The 17,653-nt window shown below is 37.6% G+C and overlaps 3 protein-coding genes across 3 annotated transcripts; 2 read left to right on the plus strand and 1 right to left on the minus strand.

Annotated features, from left to right (window-relative positions):
- Positions 1-769: 769 nt before the first annotated feature.
- LOC103943634 lies at positions 770-2,323 on the plus strand. The gene is made up of 5 exons (XM_009353959.3): positions 770-1,013; positions 1,123-1,277; positions 1,378-1,442; positions 1,650-1,760; positions 2,010-2,323. Exons 1-5 carry the CDS (start codon positions 907-909, stop codon positions 2,070-2,072), a joined length of 501 nt encoding a protein of 166 aa, XP_009352234.2. The 5' UTR covers positions 770-906; the 3' UTR covers positions 2,073-2,323.
- Positions 2,324-8,030: 5,707 nt separating this feature from the next.
- LOC103943633 (zinc finger CCCH domain-containing protein 34) lies at positions 8,031-11,390 on the plus strand. Its single transcript, XM_009353958.3, has 7 exons — positions 8,031-8,476; positions 8,642-8,784; positions 9,120-9,185; positions 9,390-9,509; positions 9,625-9,930; positions 10,005-10,319; positions 10,853-11,390. Exons 1-7 carry the CDS (start codon positions 8,389-8,391, stop codon positions 11,231-11,233), a joined length of 1,419 nt encoding a protein of 472 aa, XP_009352233.2. The 5' UTR covers positions 8,031-8,388; the 3' UTR covers positions 11,234-11,390.
- Positions 11,391-14,245: 2,855 nt separating this feature from the next.
- Positions 14,246-15,289, minus strand: LOC103943713 (ethylene-responsive transcription factor ERF086). The gene has a single exon (XM_009354054.2). It carries the CDS (start codon positions 15,287-15,289, stop codon positions 14,246-14,248), a length of 1,044 nt encoding a protein of 347 aa, XP_009352329.2.
- Positions 15,290-17,653: the final 2,364 nt, after the last annotated feature.

Genomic DNA, 17,653 nt, shown 5'->3' on the forward strand with positions numbered 1-17,653 from the left:
TCCTCTTCAAAACCACCCACCCCCCCCCCCCCCCGCCCCCCGCCGCCGCCCCAACCCCAACCCCAACCCCACCCCCACCTCCTTTGCAATCCCACCACCCCACCCAAAACCCCAAATACTCATAGCTGCACACATGGCGGTCGGAGTACTGGTGCTCGAAGCAGAAGAGCTCGCCGCATCGGCACCAAAATCCGATCAACTAGACCTTTCACCAGCATCCGGAGCATCGATTGACCAAGCACCTATTTGGCAATTCGCCCGATCTCAGCAATCTCCAACACCGTTGTCTTATGGAAAGTCTCGGTTGGGGCCTCGAAGCTGAAGGTGGGTCGGGGGGTGAAGAGGGATGAGTGTGTCTAGGGAGAGAGAAAGGATGGGAGGTGAAGAGGGAGGAGATGGAGAAATGGGTCGCGAGGGTTCTAGGGTTGTTTTTTAAAAAATAATAATAATAATAATAAAATAGGGTAATAATATTATATTTTAAATGCATAAAAATTATTATTTTTTGCTACGTGGCACAAATGTGGCAGCCACGACAGCATAAATGTGGATCTCATATTTTCCACGTCATCACTTAACGATTTACTTAACAGATTTTCTAACGGATGTATGAAATTGAAATAAAATGATAAGTAAATGTATGAAATTGAAATGTTTTAAAGATATTGTAAGGAATAGAAATTTATTCTAAACCTGAGGGGATAAAATATAATTTACCCAGAAAAAAAAAATAAAAAATCCCTCTAATTTTGATGGTTTTTGAGGAGCGACCCAAACAAAAGGCACAGGAAAATATATTTTAAAGTTTTTTCGGATACAAAATTAGTCGGAGTCGTACCGTCCTCTTCCCGATCTGAATCGTAGCTGTGATATCAGTCGCATCAACCACCGCCGGCGGAGGAGAAAATGGTGAAACAAAGAGGAGAAGAGTTGACCGAGGACGAAAAGAAGGCCTTAAGAGGCAGCAAATTCGCGCCTCTCCCATCCTTGCCCCCTCCTCGTTGCCAACCCAGGTTTCTTTTCCATCCTTCTTCTCCCTCATTTCTTAATTTAGGGTTTTCTTTGTTCCGGTGAGTGATTACATACAACTATATGTATGGATATATGTATGTGTATCTATAGGTTGTCTCATCCTGGAGGTCCGTTGACAACGAACAAAGCGGCGGCGTTGGCGAAATTTCTCGAGAGAAAGCTACAGAATCCCGATGGATTGGACTCCATCAATCCGCATCTTCTCGAACGCGCTGTTCAGAACGCTAAACGCACCGTTTTTGCAAGTAATTACACTCTGTTCGATCGAGCATCTTGTTAATCACAGGCATTTTACTCCAATCAAATGTGATTAAGTTAAAATTGGGATTTTTTTGGGTTAATCAGGTGGCGCATCGAATTCTGGAATCCGAATACGGCATGTTGACTCCTTTGATGACTCTGAGACTGAGGTAATTATGTGTTTTACTTTCAAGTTTTGGTTCCATTTAGTCTTCGATTACCATGGTGCTTGTAGCTCAAGTGATTAAGCGTAGTTAGTAGTTACCGTTGCACCCGTGGTACTCCGTTTGATTTCCTCGCCCTCGATATCGGTTGTATGGAAAGAAAATGAGATTACTTCCTTGAGTGTTTTTATGAAATTTGGGTGAAAAATGCAGGACCCTCGACAGGAAGAAAATGTGGAGAATTCAGAGCCCAAGAAGGTGAAGAAAAAGAATAATAATAAGAAGAAGAAGATGAAAAGTGAGAAGAAAAAGAGACAACAAAAGGTTGTTAACTTATCACTGGCAATTGTCTCATTGACGGGGTTTTGTCTCTCGTTTTTCATTTGTTTTCTTTACGTGTTTAGGGAAGTGAATTTCCGCACACCCCTTACTCACACTACCTACCGATGTTTATCTTTGGACTTTGGATTGAATAAACCAAAGGCAGATGATCTTATGCTGAAATCATTTCTTATATGTTTAATGTAGCCTCGTTTCTTTCGATACTAACTTGTAACTTGTGATGCGCTGCAGGTTATGGAAGACTCGGGGTGCGGTGTGGTAAAAAGGCCTAAAAAGAAGAAAGTAAAGTTGTGATAGGGGGTGAAATTAGGGTTCAACTTTTGTGCCTGCAAGTAGAGGCTTCAGAAGCAAAAGCTGGGTGGAAGCTGTGAATTGTTCACTTTTGTACCAAATGTAAGGGGCATCATTCTTTGAATTCTACACTGATTTTCTTCTCTCTTCTTACATCACAAGTGTTCTGATATTTGTTTTGATACGTCTTTTAATTGTGAAATCCATTGAGCTCTAAGTACTTGCTACAGTAATCGTAGGGAGATTTTCTATGATGCTTTTGAGTATCGGATATTCCAAAATTTTCAACCATTAGATCTTAAGTTAAGAACACAAAAATGGAGATATAACCATAATATCTGTCCAATTAACCAATTAGATTAACAGTTTAACTATAATAAGCAGCTTTTATTGACATTCTAAAAAATTCATTTTGCAGTTCATTACGAACAAATACGAGAGATTTTGTAAGAGTGCATAATGATCTTCCTGAAGTGTCAATGACATTTCTCGTATAATATGAAAGGATTTACACCTATCATTTGTTTGGGATTATTTTTTTGAAATACAAATGATATTACAAATATAATTTACACTGGAGGGAGGGGAGTGTTTGAAACGGAGAGAATTTTATTGAACAATTATACTATTATATATACATACAAAAATGCTTCAAGATACAACTCTACGGGCATTTGATTTTGGTGATGGTTGATGGATAGATATAAAGAGGGCAAAAAGGATGCACAAAATATGCACAGCACATTTAGGGTGTCAAGTGGAACCATGTAGGCACCAACGCCAGTGTCTGATTCCTAACAATGCCCATGCACTTGTGTATTTCTCCGTCAACCGAAAGGTTCTGCAGACAGAATGGCTGCAATCTAGTCACGGCTTCGTCTAATACTTGGGCGACGTCAGCCGGTGGAAACTGCCGTGCTGTACATGTCTGCATTTCGGGTGAGAAAAACCAAAATCTATAACCTCCTCCATCCTCTCAAGGTCGTCTTCCTTCCTCAAGGATGAGATTTCCAATGGACATTTACTCACTGCAATCATACTTCTGGTTTAATAACAATAACTCATCGAGGGCAGCAGGACAAAGAATCAAGGAGCACTAGATGCCCACCTGCATAGCTGCATCAACCATTTTGCGGGGGCTTTTGCTCTTGAACTTTCAACAATATCACACACCTGACCTGCCGATTCTTAGGCATGACAAGAATACCCAGAAGAGCTTGAATGGCCACCAGGGTCTCTTAAAAAAAAAAAACAGAACCAAGCCCACTAAAATGAACATAAGAAGGCCCAAATCGGTACAAACCCTAATACAACTACAACTAAAATACCTTGTGGTGCAATATAAGAAAATAAAACTTTTTTTTTTTTTTTTGTTGAAGAAAATTAAAACTTTGTAACTCATTTTAAAAATCACCCCAAACCTAAAAGTTATAGAATGGAATTTACCCAAAACCTAAATAGATTAAAAATACTTTAGTGAATATAAATGAGTGGGGATCCTCAAATCACATTCGTTCATCGTACATTGTGCAGTCAGAAATCATTGTAAATTTTTTTTATTTAAAATTGAATATAAACAATACATGACGAAAACTGATCACATAATGTACGATGAACGGATATGATTGGAGAATCCCTATAATCCTCACAAAGAGAATCCGGATCCGTCAAGGATCCTCTCTCATATATAAATACAAGTAAAATAAAAATTTTCAAAAGAAAAAGGGAAAACATGGGTTTTAAATATAAAGCAAAACCAACTAGTTGTAACTTGTGGGAGACGAACACCTTTTTTTACCATTTTTGGTAAGAAAATGAAACCCACTAGTGGAAAGGAAAGCTAGATATTTGTTGACAGCCCAATATTCTCACATGCAACACAACACAACACTCATGGATCACTAGAAGCCCACCACACAAATTCACAACAAAACCAAATCCTTTGGACCAACCAATAAAATTACAAAATTAAATTAAAAATAATAATTAAATTTAGAAAGAACAAAAAAAAAAAGAAAAAATCACAGAGACACACACAGCTCGCCGACATTTGATGACAAACGATTGCTACAGTTCAAATCAGAGCCACTGCCACCAAATCTTAAAAAGTGCCACTTGTGGCCAAATCTCGCCCAAGTCAAACAAACCCACTTTCCCACCTGGTCACCGCCCCTTCCGGTTCCTCCTCCTCCCAGTCCATCCTTGCCCAACCGGGTGCACCCGGTCACACGTCTCACCTGCTTGTGCTGAATAATTTGCATTTATGGACTTCTCACCAACTACGCATGTACGCATGTCTTTCTAGTTCAAACACTGGGCGCTGACGTCCCGGAAGATCTCAGCCGTACATTTCACGGCAAGGGAGGTGATCCGTTGATTTTATCCGACTAACCGCGTCTTATTACACAACCAAATCTGTGGGGTAGTTCCAACTGAATTAAGTCTGGAGAACCACGCGCTTTAACAGTGCGTGAACTGCACACTGAACAAGTTAGGCAACTAAAGCTGAAAAAAGAGGCTCGGGTTTCCAAGTAACGACTGAGCTTCCGTACATGACGTACGGCCCGTTGACGTCACTTTTGGCTCGGATACACTCTCTGTGCGGGAGCGTGGTTTTCGATGCAGTTGAGATCTTTAATGCGTTCGTGTCGGCTTGTGGTTGGTTGATCGAGAAAGTTGCTTTTCCTCCTGTCTGGCTGCGTCGGTTCTGCTTGTATGGGTGAAACCCCATGCTCCTGCTGTAGTGCTGTGCTCTTACACTCTCGGTTGGGGAGAAGGAAAATCCAACTTAGAACATTATTACAAGTCTCATAAGAAAATATATATTCGGATACTCGCTAGTGTATTATGTGAGCGTGACGATAATATGATGAGATTAATAGGAAAAATAATAAAAAAAAGTTTAAAAACTATGGGTTTTAATCAAAAGGACAAAAATGTGTTGTAAGTGAATAGTATCAAGAGTGATTTTTAAAGTAAAAATATATTTTTTGTTAAAAGTCAACAATACCAAAAATGTTTCGTTAAAACTCCATAGATTAATCTTAGTGTAACGTTGCTAACAAGTGCGCTGCATGTGTGCAAGGTGCTTAATTGGTTATGCTGTATTTGGTTTGTTTTCTTTGTTGACGAGATGCCAACAACCATTATGTTGTGATGGTAGTATCATCTGCAGCATGCTCATAAAATTCTTTTTGCTCTTTTTTAATAGTGGATTGAAGTGTATTACGTGAGTATGGCGTTAATATGGTTAGATTAAACGAAGCATTATCTCTACTCTCATATGGTTAGATTACAAGTGGACAGTGCCACCAAACAAGCTAGTTCATCAGTTTTGAAGGAGGATGCAAGTGTATTACGTAAGCATGACGTTAATATGGTCAATTTCAATGAACCGTTATCTACGCGCTCATAAAATCTTTTTTCCATTTTAAATAATTTTACAATAATAAAAAATGTAATTAGTATGATTTGGTGGTCATTTTGCAACTGACGCATGTAGTTGTGATTTGGAACGCTAAATTTTGGGTTTGTAAAAGTTTCTTAGTTTTGTTTATGGGTTGAGCTCTTGTCACACTTCTCTTGGTTTTTTTTTTTTTAGTACAATGATATATTTACACTAAGGGGGTATAAGAATAAATTGGTTGCAACCTCGTTATTTTCGAAATTCGAATTTAAGACATTTCACTTAAAAATGAAAATAAATACCACTAGACTGTAGTACTAACTAAGTGACCACATCTCTTACTTTGTTATTCTATTTTTTGTTATTTTGGTGTAACGTTAACTATGTTATTTTTTTCTTCCAACTGTTATTGTAATCGACTTCTATTGAACCTTAATTGAGGAGTTTTTTTTCTTCCTCTAGTTTGAATTTTAGTTGTTTCTTACTAAAATGAATCTCTACTAATTAATGAAACCCTAGTTATCAACCAAAAGATGGTGAAAAGACAAATTAGTCTTCTATCACACAAAAAAAAAAAAAAATGATGGGCAATAATGTAATTTCACAAGTCCAAATTTTACTATTTTTTATTAAAGTCTCACCTACATGTGATATTAAAATAAAAAAATAGCCCCCAAAAACAAAAACCTCTCACTCCCCCACGTTCTCTCTCTCTCTCTCCTCATTTTCTAAAAAAATGTGTTCATACACACAAAGTGTGTAGACAATGCTAGTATAAATTATTATAAGTTCTAAACTAATGATTAAATATGATGAAATTTCAGTTGTGTATTTACACTTGAATCGAATGATTAAATATGATGAAATTTCAATGTTAAGTAACATGTAGAGATTCTAACACCAAATCTACATGTTTTGTGCCTAGTATAACACGACCCTTGAATATTTGTCATGCATACTCACATAAACTTGTAGAACCAGCACAACCCAACCCACTTAAATATTTGTTCAAGGTGACAATGCATTTCAACAATGCCAATCCCGACCTATGTATATTTGTCACTCATTCTGACATTACACATAAGGAAACAAACAATTAGGCGAAATTCATAAAACCCGCCTAAAAATGGTTTGGGTGGGTGCGTTTGTTCATTTGCTTAGGTGACAATATGTTTCCACAACGTCAACTTGAATATTTGTCATTCATACTCACATTAGACATAAGATAAAAAACAATTAGACCCAATCTATAGAACTCGCCCAATCCAACCCACATAGAAATGATTTGGGTACGTTGGTTTGTCCATTTCCTTAGGTGGCAATGTGTTTTAACAATGCCATCCCGAATTCTTTGGGTTGGGCAACAGGTGGTTCCACTATGTACAAGATCCGACGCAATGCCATCCTGAATCCTTTGGATTGGGCAACAGGTTGGAATCCAACCATAGTGGAACCACCTGTTCCCCTCCCTCCCCACATCCCCTATCTCTTAATATAAATAATATCGTTTGTTAAAAAAAAAAAAAAAAAAAAAAAAAAAACTCGTATTAGACTGTCACGCCTTATTTCCTATGCATGTATTCGAGTGATAAACTTCAACTTGTAATTTTCTATCATCAAACTATTTTCCATATTACAGAAAATGTCATTATATATAAAGTGAGATTATGTAAAAGTATGCATTTTGTTTGACAAATTTAAGGTTAGATCTTTTGATCCTTGCCACGTTGGGCAGACAACATGACCATCAGTCTCAATATAAAATTTTACAAACTTCATTTTTTGTTTTGATTTGATGAGAAATACTAAAGAGATTCTTAAAAATAAAAAATTTCATAAATTTTTGTTTTTTATACAATATTTTATAATGTTGCGAGAATTGACGTTAAACGGTAAAATAACATAAAATCATTTAATAGTCTCACTTTGAAATAATCTTCTTAGCACTTCTCATTCATTTATATAATTTGGATTCCTATTACCATGGCATGTATTTTGCAGTAAACAAATTCGGATCCTCTTTGTGAGGATATTGGAAATCCATGAATCATATTCGTTCATCGTACATCGTGCGGTCAGAAATCATTTTAACTATTTTTATTTAAAATTATATACAAACAGCACTTAACAAAAACTAACAGACACGATTTACGAATCTTTAAAATTCTCACAAAAAAAAAAAAAATCTGAAGAAGGTTTTGTTGGGCAATAAACCTGCAGAGGATTAGTTTAATCACATCATTCCCTGTCTCAGAGGACACCGTAATAAAATCTTGCCAGCATGGACCTCTTTTAGTCACATGTCGAAAAGACAGGGGCATTACAGTCATTTTAACATTCCACCACCACTAACTGTCATGGTTTACCTGTTATGGGCAGTGCTGGTTTCTTCTTTATGGGTTCTCGTTTCATTTTGATTTATTATGATTTATTTAAATTAATTATATATATAAATAATTTAATTAAGGAAAAAGAAATAATGGATGGTAATGTTGTTGTATGTTTGGCGCGTATATAAACCATCAACGGACCTCAGACTCAGAGGGGAGAGAGAGAGATTAAATAAATAAAAGAAGAAGAAAAAGTAACCTCTCAAATTAAGGAGGATAGAAAAGTAAGAGAACAAAACCAAAAAAGGGTTTGAAAACTCAGAGAGGAACTCAAAACCAAAACAGAGGGAGACACACATACAGTGTTTGTGTGTGTGTGTGTGCGTGAAGGGAGAGAGAGAGAGAGGAGCCCTGAAAATCCAGACCCTTTTCAGAATTCCATCTCACTGATAACCCCATTTGATCATAATCTCTCATTCTCCCTGTACAGATAGAGATTGAGTGGAGAGAGAGAGGAGAGAGATTGTGGAAAAAGTCGAGATATTTAAGTGAAGAATCGAAGTGATTTCAGTGTGACCGTACAATGGAGCGGTACGGTCGGGCCGCAGAAGGGTCACAGTCCGATCCGCCGCCGGAGTGGAACTTTCCGGAACCCGAAACACGGCTGGAAGGTGAGACCTTTCTAACCCCAAAACACTCTGCATTTCAATTTCGTTCGAATTCGGATTCGGATTCGATTTCGGGTTTTGGGGATTGCGATTTGGTGGGTTTTGGGGCGAATGCGGCTCCGTTTTTACAAATTGGGTTTTGATCCTTTGGTTTTTGTGATAATGCAGAGTCCATGTGGCAGTTGGGGCTCCGTCCCGGGGAATCGTACCCCCAGCGACCCGACGAGGCCGATTGCAGTTATTACTTGAGGACTGGGATTTGTGGGTACGGCTCACGGTGTCGGTACAATCATCCCCGTGATCGCAGCACGGTAATTTTATTGAATTACCCCTTTTTTTCCGCTTCAATTGGTTGAATTTGGGGCTCAATTGGATCGTGATTGATTGATTCCAGTGCGGTGATTTCGTTTTCGGGTCGAATTTTGTTTGATCTTGTGTGTTAGTAGAGATATCGTGGCTTTCGTCTGTAGATTTGATGATCAAGTTTATGGTATTTATTCAAATCGATTAATGGGATTGTTCTGAATTTGTTGAATTTCAAGTCCTTGCGGAGAAATTTGTAACTTTTTTTTATTAAGATCTATGTGGTTAATGCTCATATGATTACCTGTTTAGAAGTAAAGTTTGAGTGATACATGTTTCTCAGGTTACCGGAGCGGCAAGACCCGGAGGATTAGAGTACCCTGAGCGAGCGGGGCAGCCTGTGTGCCAGGTACTTAACCTTTTTTGGGGTTTAGGCCAAAATGTTGTCTTGTTATCGTATATATTTACGTGATTCCAGCAGATCACATATTCAGCTTCCAGTCTTATGTGTTCCGCATGGAGTAACGTCCTCTATTGATGATTGCATGCTTTGTCTGTTTTGAAAATATGTGAATTCCCTTTGTTTGATTGTACTGTAATTTTTCAATGGCAGTATTATATGAGGACAGGGACTTGCAAATTCGGTGCTTCGTGTAAGTTCCACCATCCTAAGCAGGGAGGAAGCTCTGGTAGCCCTGTTTCGCTAAACTATTATGGATATCCATTGCGGCCGGTATGTATTTCTCAAATTTGAACTTCTAATTCTTCAAAATGTCATATTGTAAGTCCCATTTCACGACTGTGAGTTAAAGTATTGCAACCGTGGATTTTTTTTGCAAATAAAACAGGGTGAGAGAGAGTGTTCCTACTATGTGAAAACTGGACAGTGTAAGTTCAGTGCAACTTGTAAATTCCATCATCCACAGCCGGCTGGCATACAGCTTCCAGTGCCGTCACCAGCACCTCAAGTTTCACCTGTACCTGCTGCACACACATTGTATCAAACTGTGCAATCGCCATCTATTTCATCACAACAGTATGGAGTAGTATTTGCAAGGCCTCCTTTGCTACAGGGGTCGTATGTTCCAAGCCCCTATGGTCAAGTGCTACTTTCCCCGGGCACAATTCCTTTTCCAGGTTGGAATCCGTATCAGGTAAATAACATTTCCTGCTCCATTATCTTTTTAGTTACATGAATTTCCCTTAAGCTGTTAGTCATGTGGTGCAGACACAGGCAAGCCAATTGCCCTCGAGTACTCAACCTGGTGTTGGTTCTGGGACACTTTATACTCAACTATCGCCTTCAGCGCCTGCATATACCGGAATGTATCAGCCTATACCTTTACCTTCCTCTTTTGGTCTTCCAACTACTAGCCAGAAGGAGCTTTCATTTCCAGAAAGACCTGGTCAACCAGAATGCCCGTATTACATGAGAACAGGGGATTGTAAATTTGGTTCCTCATGTAGATATCATCATCCACCAGAAGCTGTTCAACCAAAAACAACTGTTGTCCTTAGCTCCAGTGGTCTTCCTTCGCGCCCGGTGAGCCACCCTTACAAATCCTTTGCATTATGATTGTTTTAATAGACATCAGCCATCAGCTTGTTTACATAGCAACACTTAATTTTTGTGGGAAATATGTGCTGAAACAAATATGTTGTCTGCTGCTGGATAGTTGGTAATTATTTGGTTTGAAGTTATGTAAGTCAGCTGTCAGGGCTATCCGTATCATACTAATTTTTGGACCCAGGGTCTATTTTGGGGAGTGTCACTTAATTATGGGTCCCCTTCGGTTTCTTATTTTCCTTGCATTTATGTTTTTTTTTATTTTTTATTCTTCTAGGTGATAGTGTCTGTGAAGTCTGCTTGCGCATTATACAACTTTTATGTGTTGGTTGTTACGATCTTTATTTTTACTACTTAACATGCTCGCCTTCTTTCTCAACATGAAGTCTGTTCAGTTTTCTTTCTTGCATGTTCTTGTACTGTGAATGCCTTCTTGGTAAGTTATGCACCTTTCCTCTTGCGCATGCTAATTTTTCTGCTGTGAATTTGAAATTCCATGTGATAAACAGGGTGCACCACTTTGCACTCACTATCAACAACGTGGAGCATGCAAGTTTGGACCCGCATGCAAATTTGACCACCCAATTGGAACACTCAGTTACAGCTCATCAACGTCTTCTCTTGCTGATATGCCAGTTGCACCCTACCCAGTGGGATCATCAATTGGTACACTAGCCCCATCATCCGCGTCCTCAGAGTTGCGGCCTGAGCTTAGTTCAAGCTCTGGAAAGGAATTAGTTTCAGCCAGAATGTCTTCGTCGCTGAGCACTTCGAGTGGATCAGTAGGTTCAACTGTTTCTAAGGGTGGTGTTACCCCTGTGGGTGTCCAACAGTCTTCTCAGGGTTCTGGTCCTTCGGTTGGCAGTGGCAACAATACAGAGTCTCAATAGTTCAAGCTAAAGCAAATGTCAAGCAATTTTTCATTCTTCCTTTTTTATCAACTTTCTCCCACAGCATCATTTTTTCCCTTTTTCAAGTCCTCCAACAGAGGGCTTCATATCTCAATGCCTTAGCATACATCAGTCATGTTCATCTCTGTGTTTATATCATCTTTATACGGCCATCCCTTTTATCCCAAATAAGCCATGGCCGACCTCCAAAAGTTTAGCAAAAACCCCATATAGCTTTCCCAGCTTTCTCTTCAATAACCTCGAAAGAATCTGCGGTTCCTTCAGGCAAATCCGTGTCCATCTCCAATTTTGGAGCTCGTTATCCTCATTTGTGCTCCATCATTTTTCAGAACGAATACATTAGTTCCATGGCATTCTTGCCCTTCAAATGACCGTGTATTCATGTCTGTCCTTTTCTGAATTTTCCTTTTTAAACTGGGGAACGAGCTTTCAGTTAAAGCATGGGAGTTCGATTTCATGTTCCCCCACTTTTTGTCCAAGGTCTATTTTCGGAAACAGAAGCAAAGTAAAGACCCAAAGAAGAAGGCATCGCAGTGGTTGCTACTCTGTGGGATCATCATATACATATTTATATGCTGTTGTGTCAATTGAAATGCTTGACCATGTTATTCATAAATTTTATGTTTATGAAATACAAAATATATGAAGAAGCACTCTTGACTCTGTAATAATCTTTCTCTTCCATTTTATCCCACATACATACATACATGCCAAATTACTGTTGAACTTATTGGCAGGTAGGTCAATCTTGGTTGAAGGTTTATGAAAATGAATGTGATCAACTATGGTCAAACTAGAAGAAAAGGATGATATGTTCATGATTTTATTTTATTTTTTCTTTTTCATATCAAGTTGCTTCTTGATACAGTTTGACCATTTCAGACACAGATTGCATGAGGGTCAGACCAGTTGGGTAAGAGAACTGTGTCCTTCCCCTTGTATTTAAGTTTAAATACGTCGTCCTTATATATTAGAGTAGTTTAATATATGTATCATTTTGTAATATATATATATATATATATATATATATATGAGCATGCACTACCCTTTGTTTTGGGTACTTGTTGACTACTCTTCCAGTTTGATATATGGCAGCATGGCCCTTAACCGAATTAGCAAGTTGGAAATCCTTTTTCATCCCCTTTTCTACCTTACACTAAATAATAGGAAAGTGATTTGAACTTCAGTGCATAAGAGAGAATACATTCGCTTTAATCAATGTGACTACGCCCACGTCTGCAATCTGGTTCATCAAAGGGTACAAGTTTTGCCTTAAAACTTCTTCCATTCTAAATGTGGACTCAGATTGAAACTGATGGGATGTGCGAGTTTAGGAACATTATGGCTTTGGTCATGTCTTCACACCCCTCCCAAATATTTGCCCAACTACCATATGATTGAGCTCAAGATATTCCCAAGGAAAAAAGATTTCATTGACATGGGGTTTATATATGCAGGAATTTGCTAAGCATTCCAAACAGCTATATAATGAGTCACATTTTCCACAGCCTAATTCATTTGATGGAGTGACCGACAAAGAGACAAGACGAATCCAGGTTTGAAGGCAATGAACTGTGTTGGCCAAATGGATCTCATTTCATTATCTTCCAAACCATTAGTGCTTGATGAGCATCCCTAAAGAGAAAACCAAGGGGACAAAAAGCACTAAAATGTAGTGTGCTTATGTATCCTACTTTAATCTTGGCGTGGACAAGAACTCTTGAGATATATTTAGGAGGGGTCTTGTATGTTACCCTTACTTCCATAAATTTAGGCGCATAAATATATAGATTCTAGGGAACTTTAACGAAAAGCTCCTGATACTGTTCACTTTAACGAAAAACCACATTTTTACACTAAAAAGTCAATTTTGGTACTATGCATTATTCCCTATAAATGGTCACCTTATAATATAAGTCGACGGTCGAGTTTTAATCATTGTAATACATCACTTTCAGATACGAGTGATATTGAGAGAAAAAAAATTGACCAAAAGAATGTATGAGCGAATGATAATAACCATTTAATCTACAAGCTCGTTGAAGAGTACCCATATGAACTACAACTTTGTGTAGCATAGAAACTAGAAAGCAAAACAAAAGAGCTAGAATCGTTATTGCGAAAGCACTAATACTTTGCACTTGTGTGGCTAAGAAGCTTAGGACATGTTTGATACTCTACTTGAATCCAACTTTTTAAACTCAAAAACAATTTTCAAATTTTAGGCCTTAAAAACTTGTTTGGTAGGACTATTTAACTGAACTCAAGACTAACTAAAAAATATAGTCTATTCTCTAAAAACATAAAAAAATGAGTTTCTAGAGTTTTTAAACTTAAACTTACTCATTTCTTTTCTCTCCCTCCTCCCCTTTCACTCCAAATCTCTCTCTTTTCTTTTTTCTCTCTCCTCTTTTTTTTTATTTTTAACATTTTTGTCTCTCATTCAATCCGCTCTCTTCATTCTCTCACTCATCTTCCTCTCTATCTCGTCCGATCCTCTCTCTTCTTTCTCTTTCCTTCAATCATCTCTTACTTTCTTTCCTCTTCTATCCTCTTTCTCCCTCTCATGCGACCCCATTTTTTTATATCTTTTTGTCTAGTTTAAGTCGTAAGATTTAAATTTTTGAAATCGCAAACCAATCAAGTTTTTTTAATCTTAAAGAAAATTGTTTTAAGAAATGTTTTGAGAAATAATAAAAAATTTCAAATAAGATACCAAACTAGCCCTTATCGGTCCATGTCTCTTTCTGCATCCAAATTAAGTTGCATGCGTCTTTTTGTTAGGCTACGTTGTCAATTAAAGGCCAGGCAGATAGCCGTAAAGATAGACATATAATGCAGCTATTATATTATGCAATAAAGCCATTAAAGTAGTAGCTAATATTATCAAATACAAAATATATATATATGTGACGAAAGACGTAGAAATTACAATGAAAGAAAAAGGGTTGCAAGAAAAGCTCAGGACACAAGAAAAGTAAGTGCAAATAGTTAAATTGAATGATTAATTGATAAATCCATAGGTACACGTACGCTCCAAAAGTTTATCAAAAGAGTGAGTGAGTGTCCAAAGCAAGAGAATGAAGAAGAAGATCCATAAGCACTCGAATTTTCGACGATTGGATACAACGCTCCCATGCATCCATCTTCAGTCATCATAGGATTGAACTCCCATGGCTGCTGGTTATCCCAGAATCCATGACTGAATCCATCAGAGCAAGAAATCTGATGATCTCCATTGTTGTTGTTATTAGGAGTTTCTAAATCAGCTTGCACATTCATAACATCTAGAGGAAGTGTAGCACTAGTGGAGTTATTAGGGTTTGCAAAGCTACAATTTTGATCAATGTTCAAAGCTTTTGAGTTTGTGTAATTTTGGGGGTCGTCATTATCCGAAGGAGGCCTCAGGCAACTATCAGGAACAATGCAAGCCAAATAGCCCGAGTTAGAATTGCTCGAATTGCCAGAGAAAAAGAAACACTCATCATCCTCATGATGTGCCGATGATGATGACCTAATATTATTAGGGTTTTGAAATTGGGTTTGATCAGACTGAAACGTGTTAGAATGATGAGGTGGACTGTTTTGATTGGTGAGTTGTTGTTTAGCAGTCTGAGTGGTGAAAAACTGTGATTGCTGTGGTAATAGGGTTTGGACATCAAAGGGTGAGAGGAGAGAGTGGAAAGTTGTGTTGTCAGAGTAAATGAAGTTGGTTCTTGCTTGTGAGCCTTTCATGGAGAGGGCAGCTCTGTCATAAGCCAAAGCTGCTTCTTCAGCAGTGTCAAATGTGCCAAGCCAGTGCCTTTCTTTAGTGTTAGGGTCTCTGATTTCAGCAGCGTATCTCCCCCAAGGCCTTCTTCTCACACCGAGAAACCTCCCAGGCTCGGCCTGCTTTCGCCTTCCTCTTCTCTCACCGGATTGAGAGGACGGAGTAAGTGTGCTTCTCTGCAGCACAGCAGCAATACCCACCTGTGCCTGACCTTGCTCAAAAGCTTCGAAGGGTTTTTCTAGGGCTTGGGAGGTGGACATTGACATGGTAGTGGAAATAATTTCTAAAGAAAATGTGAGTGAGTGCAGAAGGATATGAGAACTGAAGGTCTTGGTTTTGGTTTCTGGATTTTGGGTGGTGAAGTCTGTGGAAGTTGTGATAAGGGTTTTAAAGACTGATATATAATCTTCGAGGAGGAGAGATAATCTCGTGTAAGTAAAGATACGTACGCAAGTATGTATTGAACGGACGGTATTTTGGTTGCAAGAAATAATACTTAAAGAGATCGGAGAGGGGGCAAGGAAAAGCACACTGCAGATGTCATCCTGTGGACTGTGGACGACCATCCTTCCCTTTCCACCTACTTTTTAAAAGTCTTTCTCTGTTTCTGATTTCTATTTAATCCTACATCTCTTCAACTGAAAATAATAATAAGCTAGCACTTGTAGGTGAAAAAAATGTGTAGATTCCAGCAGTACTTGTCAAAAACTCGAAATGGTGGTCTAGCTAGTAACTGCTCTGGGGTTTTTCATTTTCTAGCTACAGTCACTTTCTTCCAAGTCCCAGTGAAACCCTAGAATATAAATTCTCTATCTATATATAACTTGCAATTCACAGGGGTTTGGAAATCAACTCATTTATCCCACTGTAGATTTCAAACATGTGATTATTTTATGAGTAATTATAACATCATGTCTATGTAACTATTGGGATTTGTTTTACGAATTTAAGGTTTTGAATCTTAATGGGATCTACTCACGTGGGGAGCTACCGTCCAATCTAGATAAAAATATTAGAACTTTGTAGAGCAAACCAAGTTGAAATTAATGTCAGTGTTTGAGGACTAAGAGGGACTTGAATCAATGATGACTGGTAGCTTAAAATAAAGTGGGATGTAGACACTATCTTTTTTACTTCACTACATCCTTGGTTAATTTCTATCATTTGATCTTATTCAATTTATTCGATTGAATGACAAAAAATTGAGAGAAGCGTGTGGGAGATAAAAAGAAGTGTGTAGATAGTAACACCCAAAAAAATATATACACTGTTCTTGGCTCCTACAATTTGAGTCATTCCTTTATACTTGCGAATAACAATTTGATACATTAAAATCATAAAATGAAAAGTTTCTAGATACATATCAAAATATGAGTTGTTTGCACATAAAAAAAGTAACTTCTTACACATAAGGAGCTAAGTATTTTCTATTAAAACTTTCTCAATCCTGCAGATATAAAACCAGGAAACGAAACCTACTGCATGGTTTTTGAGTACCTACTCCGAGAAATGACGTTTTAAAATCTTTTGAATTCATAATGTACCAACAAAAATTATCTCCAATATTCACATGTAAGTCGGCATTTTGTGCAACCAAATTCTTTGTAACAATTCGCATTTTCAAACGGAGCAGTTAAGATTTTTCTCAACTAAATCGAAATTATCAGAGAACCAAACATATTCTATTGAGTTTTTTGGTCTGCATCATGGAAACAACCCCACACCAGACTATTAAAACAATAGGCTCCCTCATAAGGAAGGGCCCATATCACTCAAGGTTTTATGCTTCTTGTGTTTTGTTGATCTCTATGTGTGTGTGTGTGTGTGTGTGTGTATGCCTCATCATATAGGATTTTATTTTTCATTTTGTTTTCGTAGCAGAAGAATTCTTAAATCATGCAAATTCCACTAACCATATATTTCGTTTGTTTTTATGTTATTAATTGGGAGCGGGAATTCGAACTTAAAATTTATTTTAACATTGAAAGAGATTTACTGCTAGATAATGAACTAGTTTGTTGTCGTTATTATTCAAGCTAGTTCAATAATAAAGGATGTTTTAAAGTCCTGAAAATCTCCCAATTAAGTTGTCTAATTTTTTTTCGTCCTCCAAAGTTATGCACTTGGTCACATATTTCCTTGTATAATTTATTTTAAGAAAAAAAAAAATCTCTTTTCATACTATAAACTTGGACATATGCCACATCGAAATTCACAGCACGGTAAAATAAGTTGATTTCACTAACAACACAAGCATTTATTTATAGGGAAGTGTTATTCACACTTCAAAAATCTCATTCTACACTGCCCACAAGTGTATTTTTCTTTCCAAATATAGAAAGTTTGGAGTGTAGAATGAGATTTTTGAAGTGCCAATAACAATTCCCTATTTATATAGTAACATAACTTTGGCAAGAAAACATCATTTACGTTTTAACTTTGAACTTAGTATACATTTGATTTTATATCCTGAATTATACTATGAAATAGTTTGGGATATTAGACTTTCTTTTGCCACTATTGATCGATGTAATTTTGGTCCAGTTATATATATTTTTTCCAGTATCAAAGAAGAGATTTTGAGTCTAAATCGAGCAGATTCTTAAGTTTCAAACAGAGGATAAACTAAT

This window comes from the organism of the source record quoted next, unplaced genomic scaffold, assembly GCF_019419815.1.
Source record: "Pyrus x bretschneideri cultivar Hongxiangsu unplaced genomic scaffold, Pyrus_bretschneideri_v1 Contig6, whole genome shotgun sequence".
NCBI lineage: Eukaryota > Viridiplantae > Streptophyta > Magnoliopsida > Rosales > Rosaceae > Pyrus > Pyrus x bretschneideri.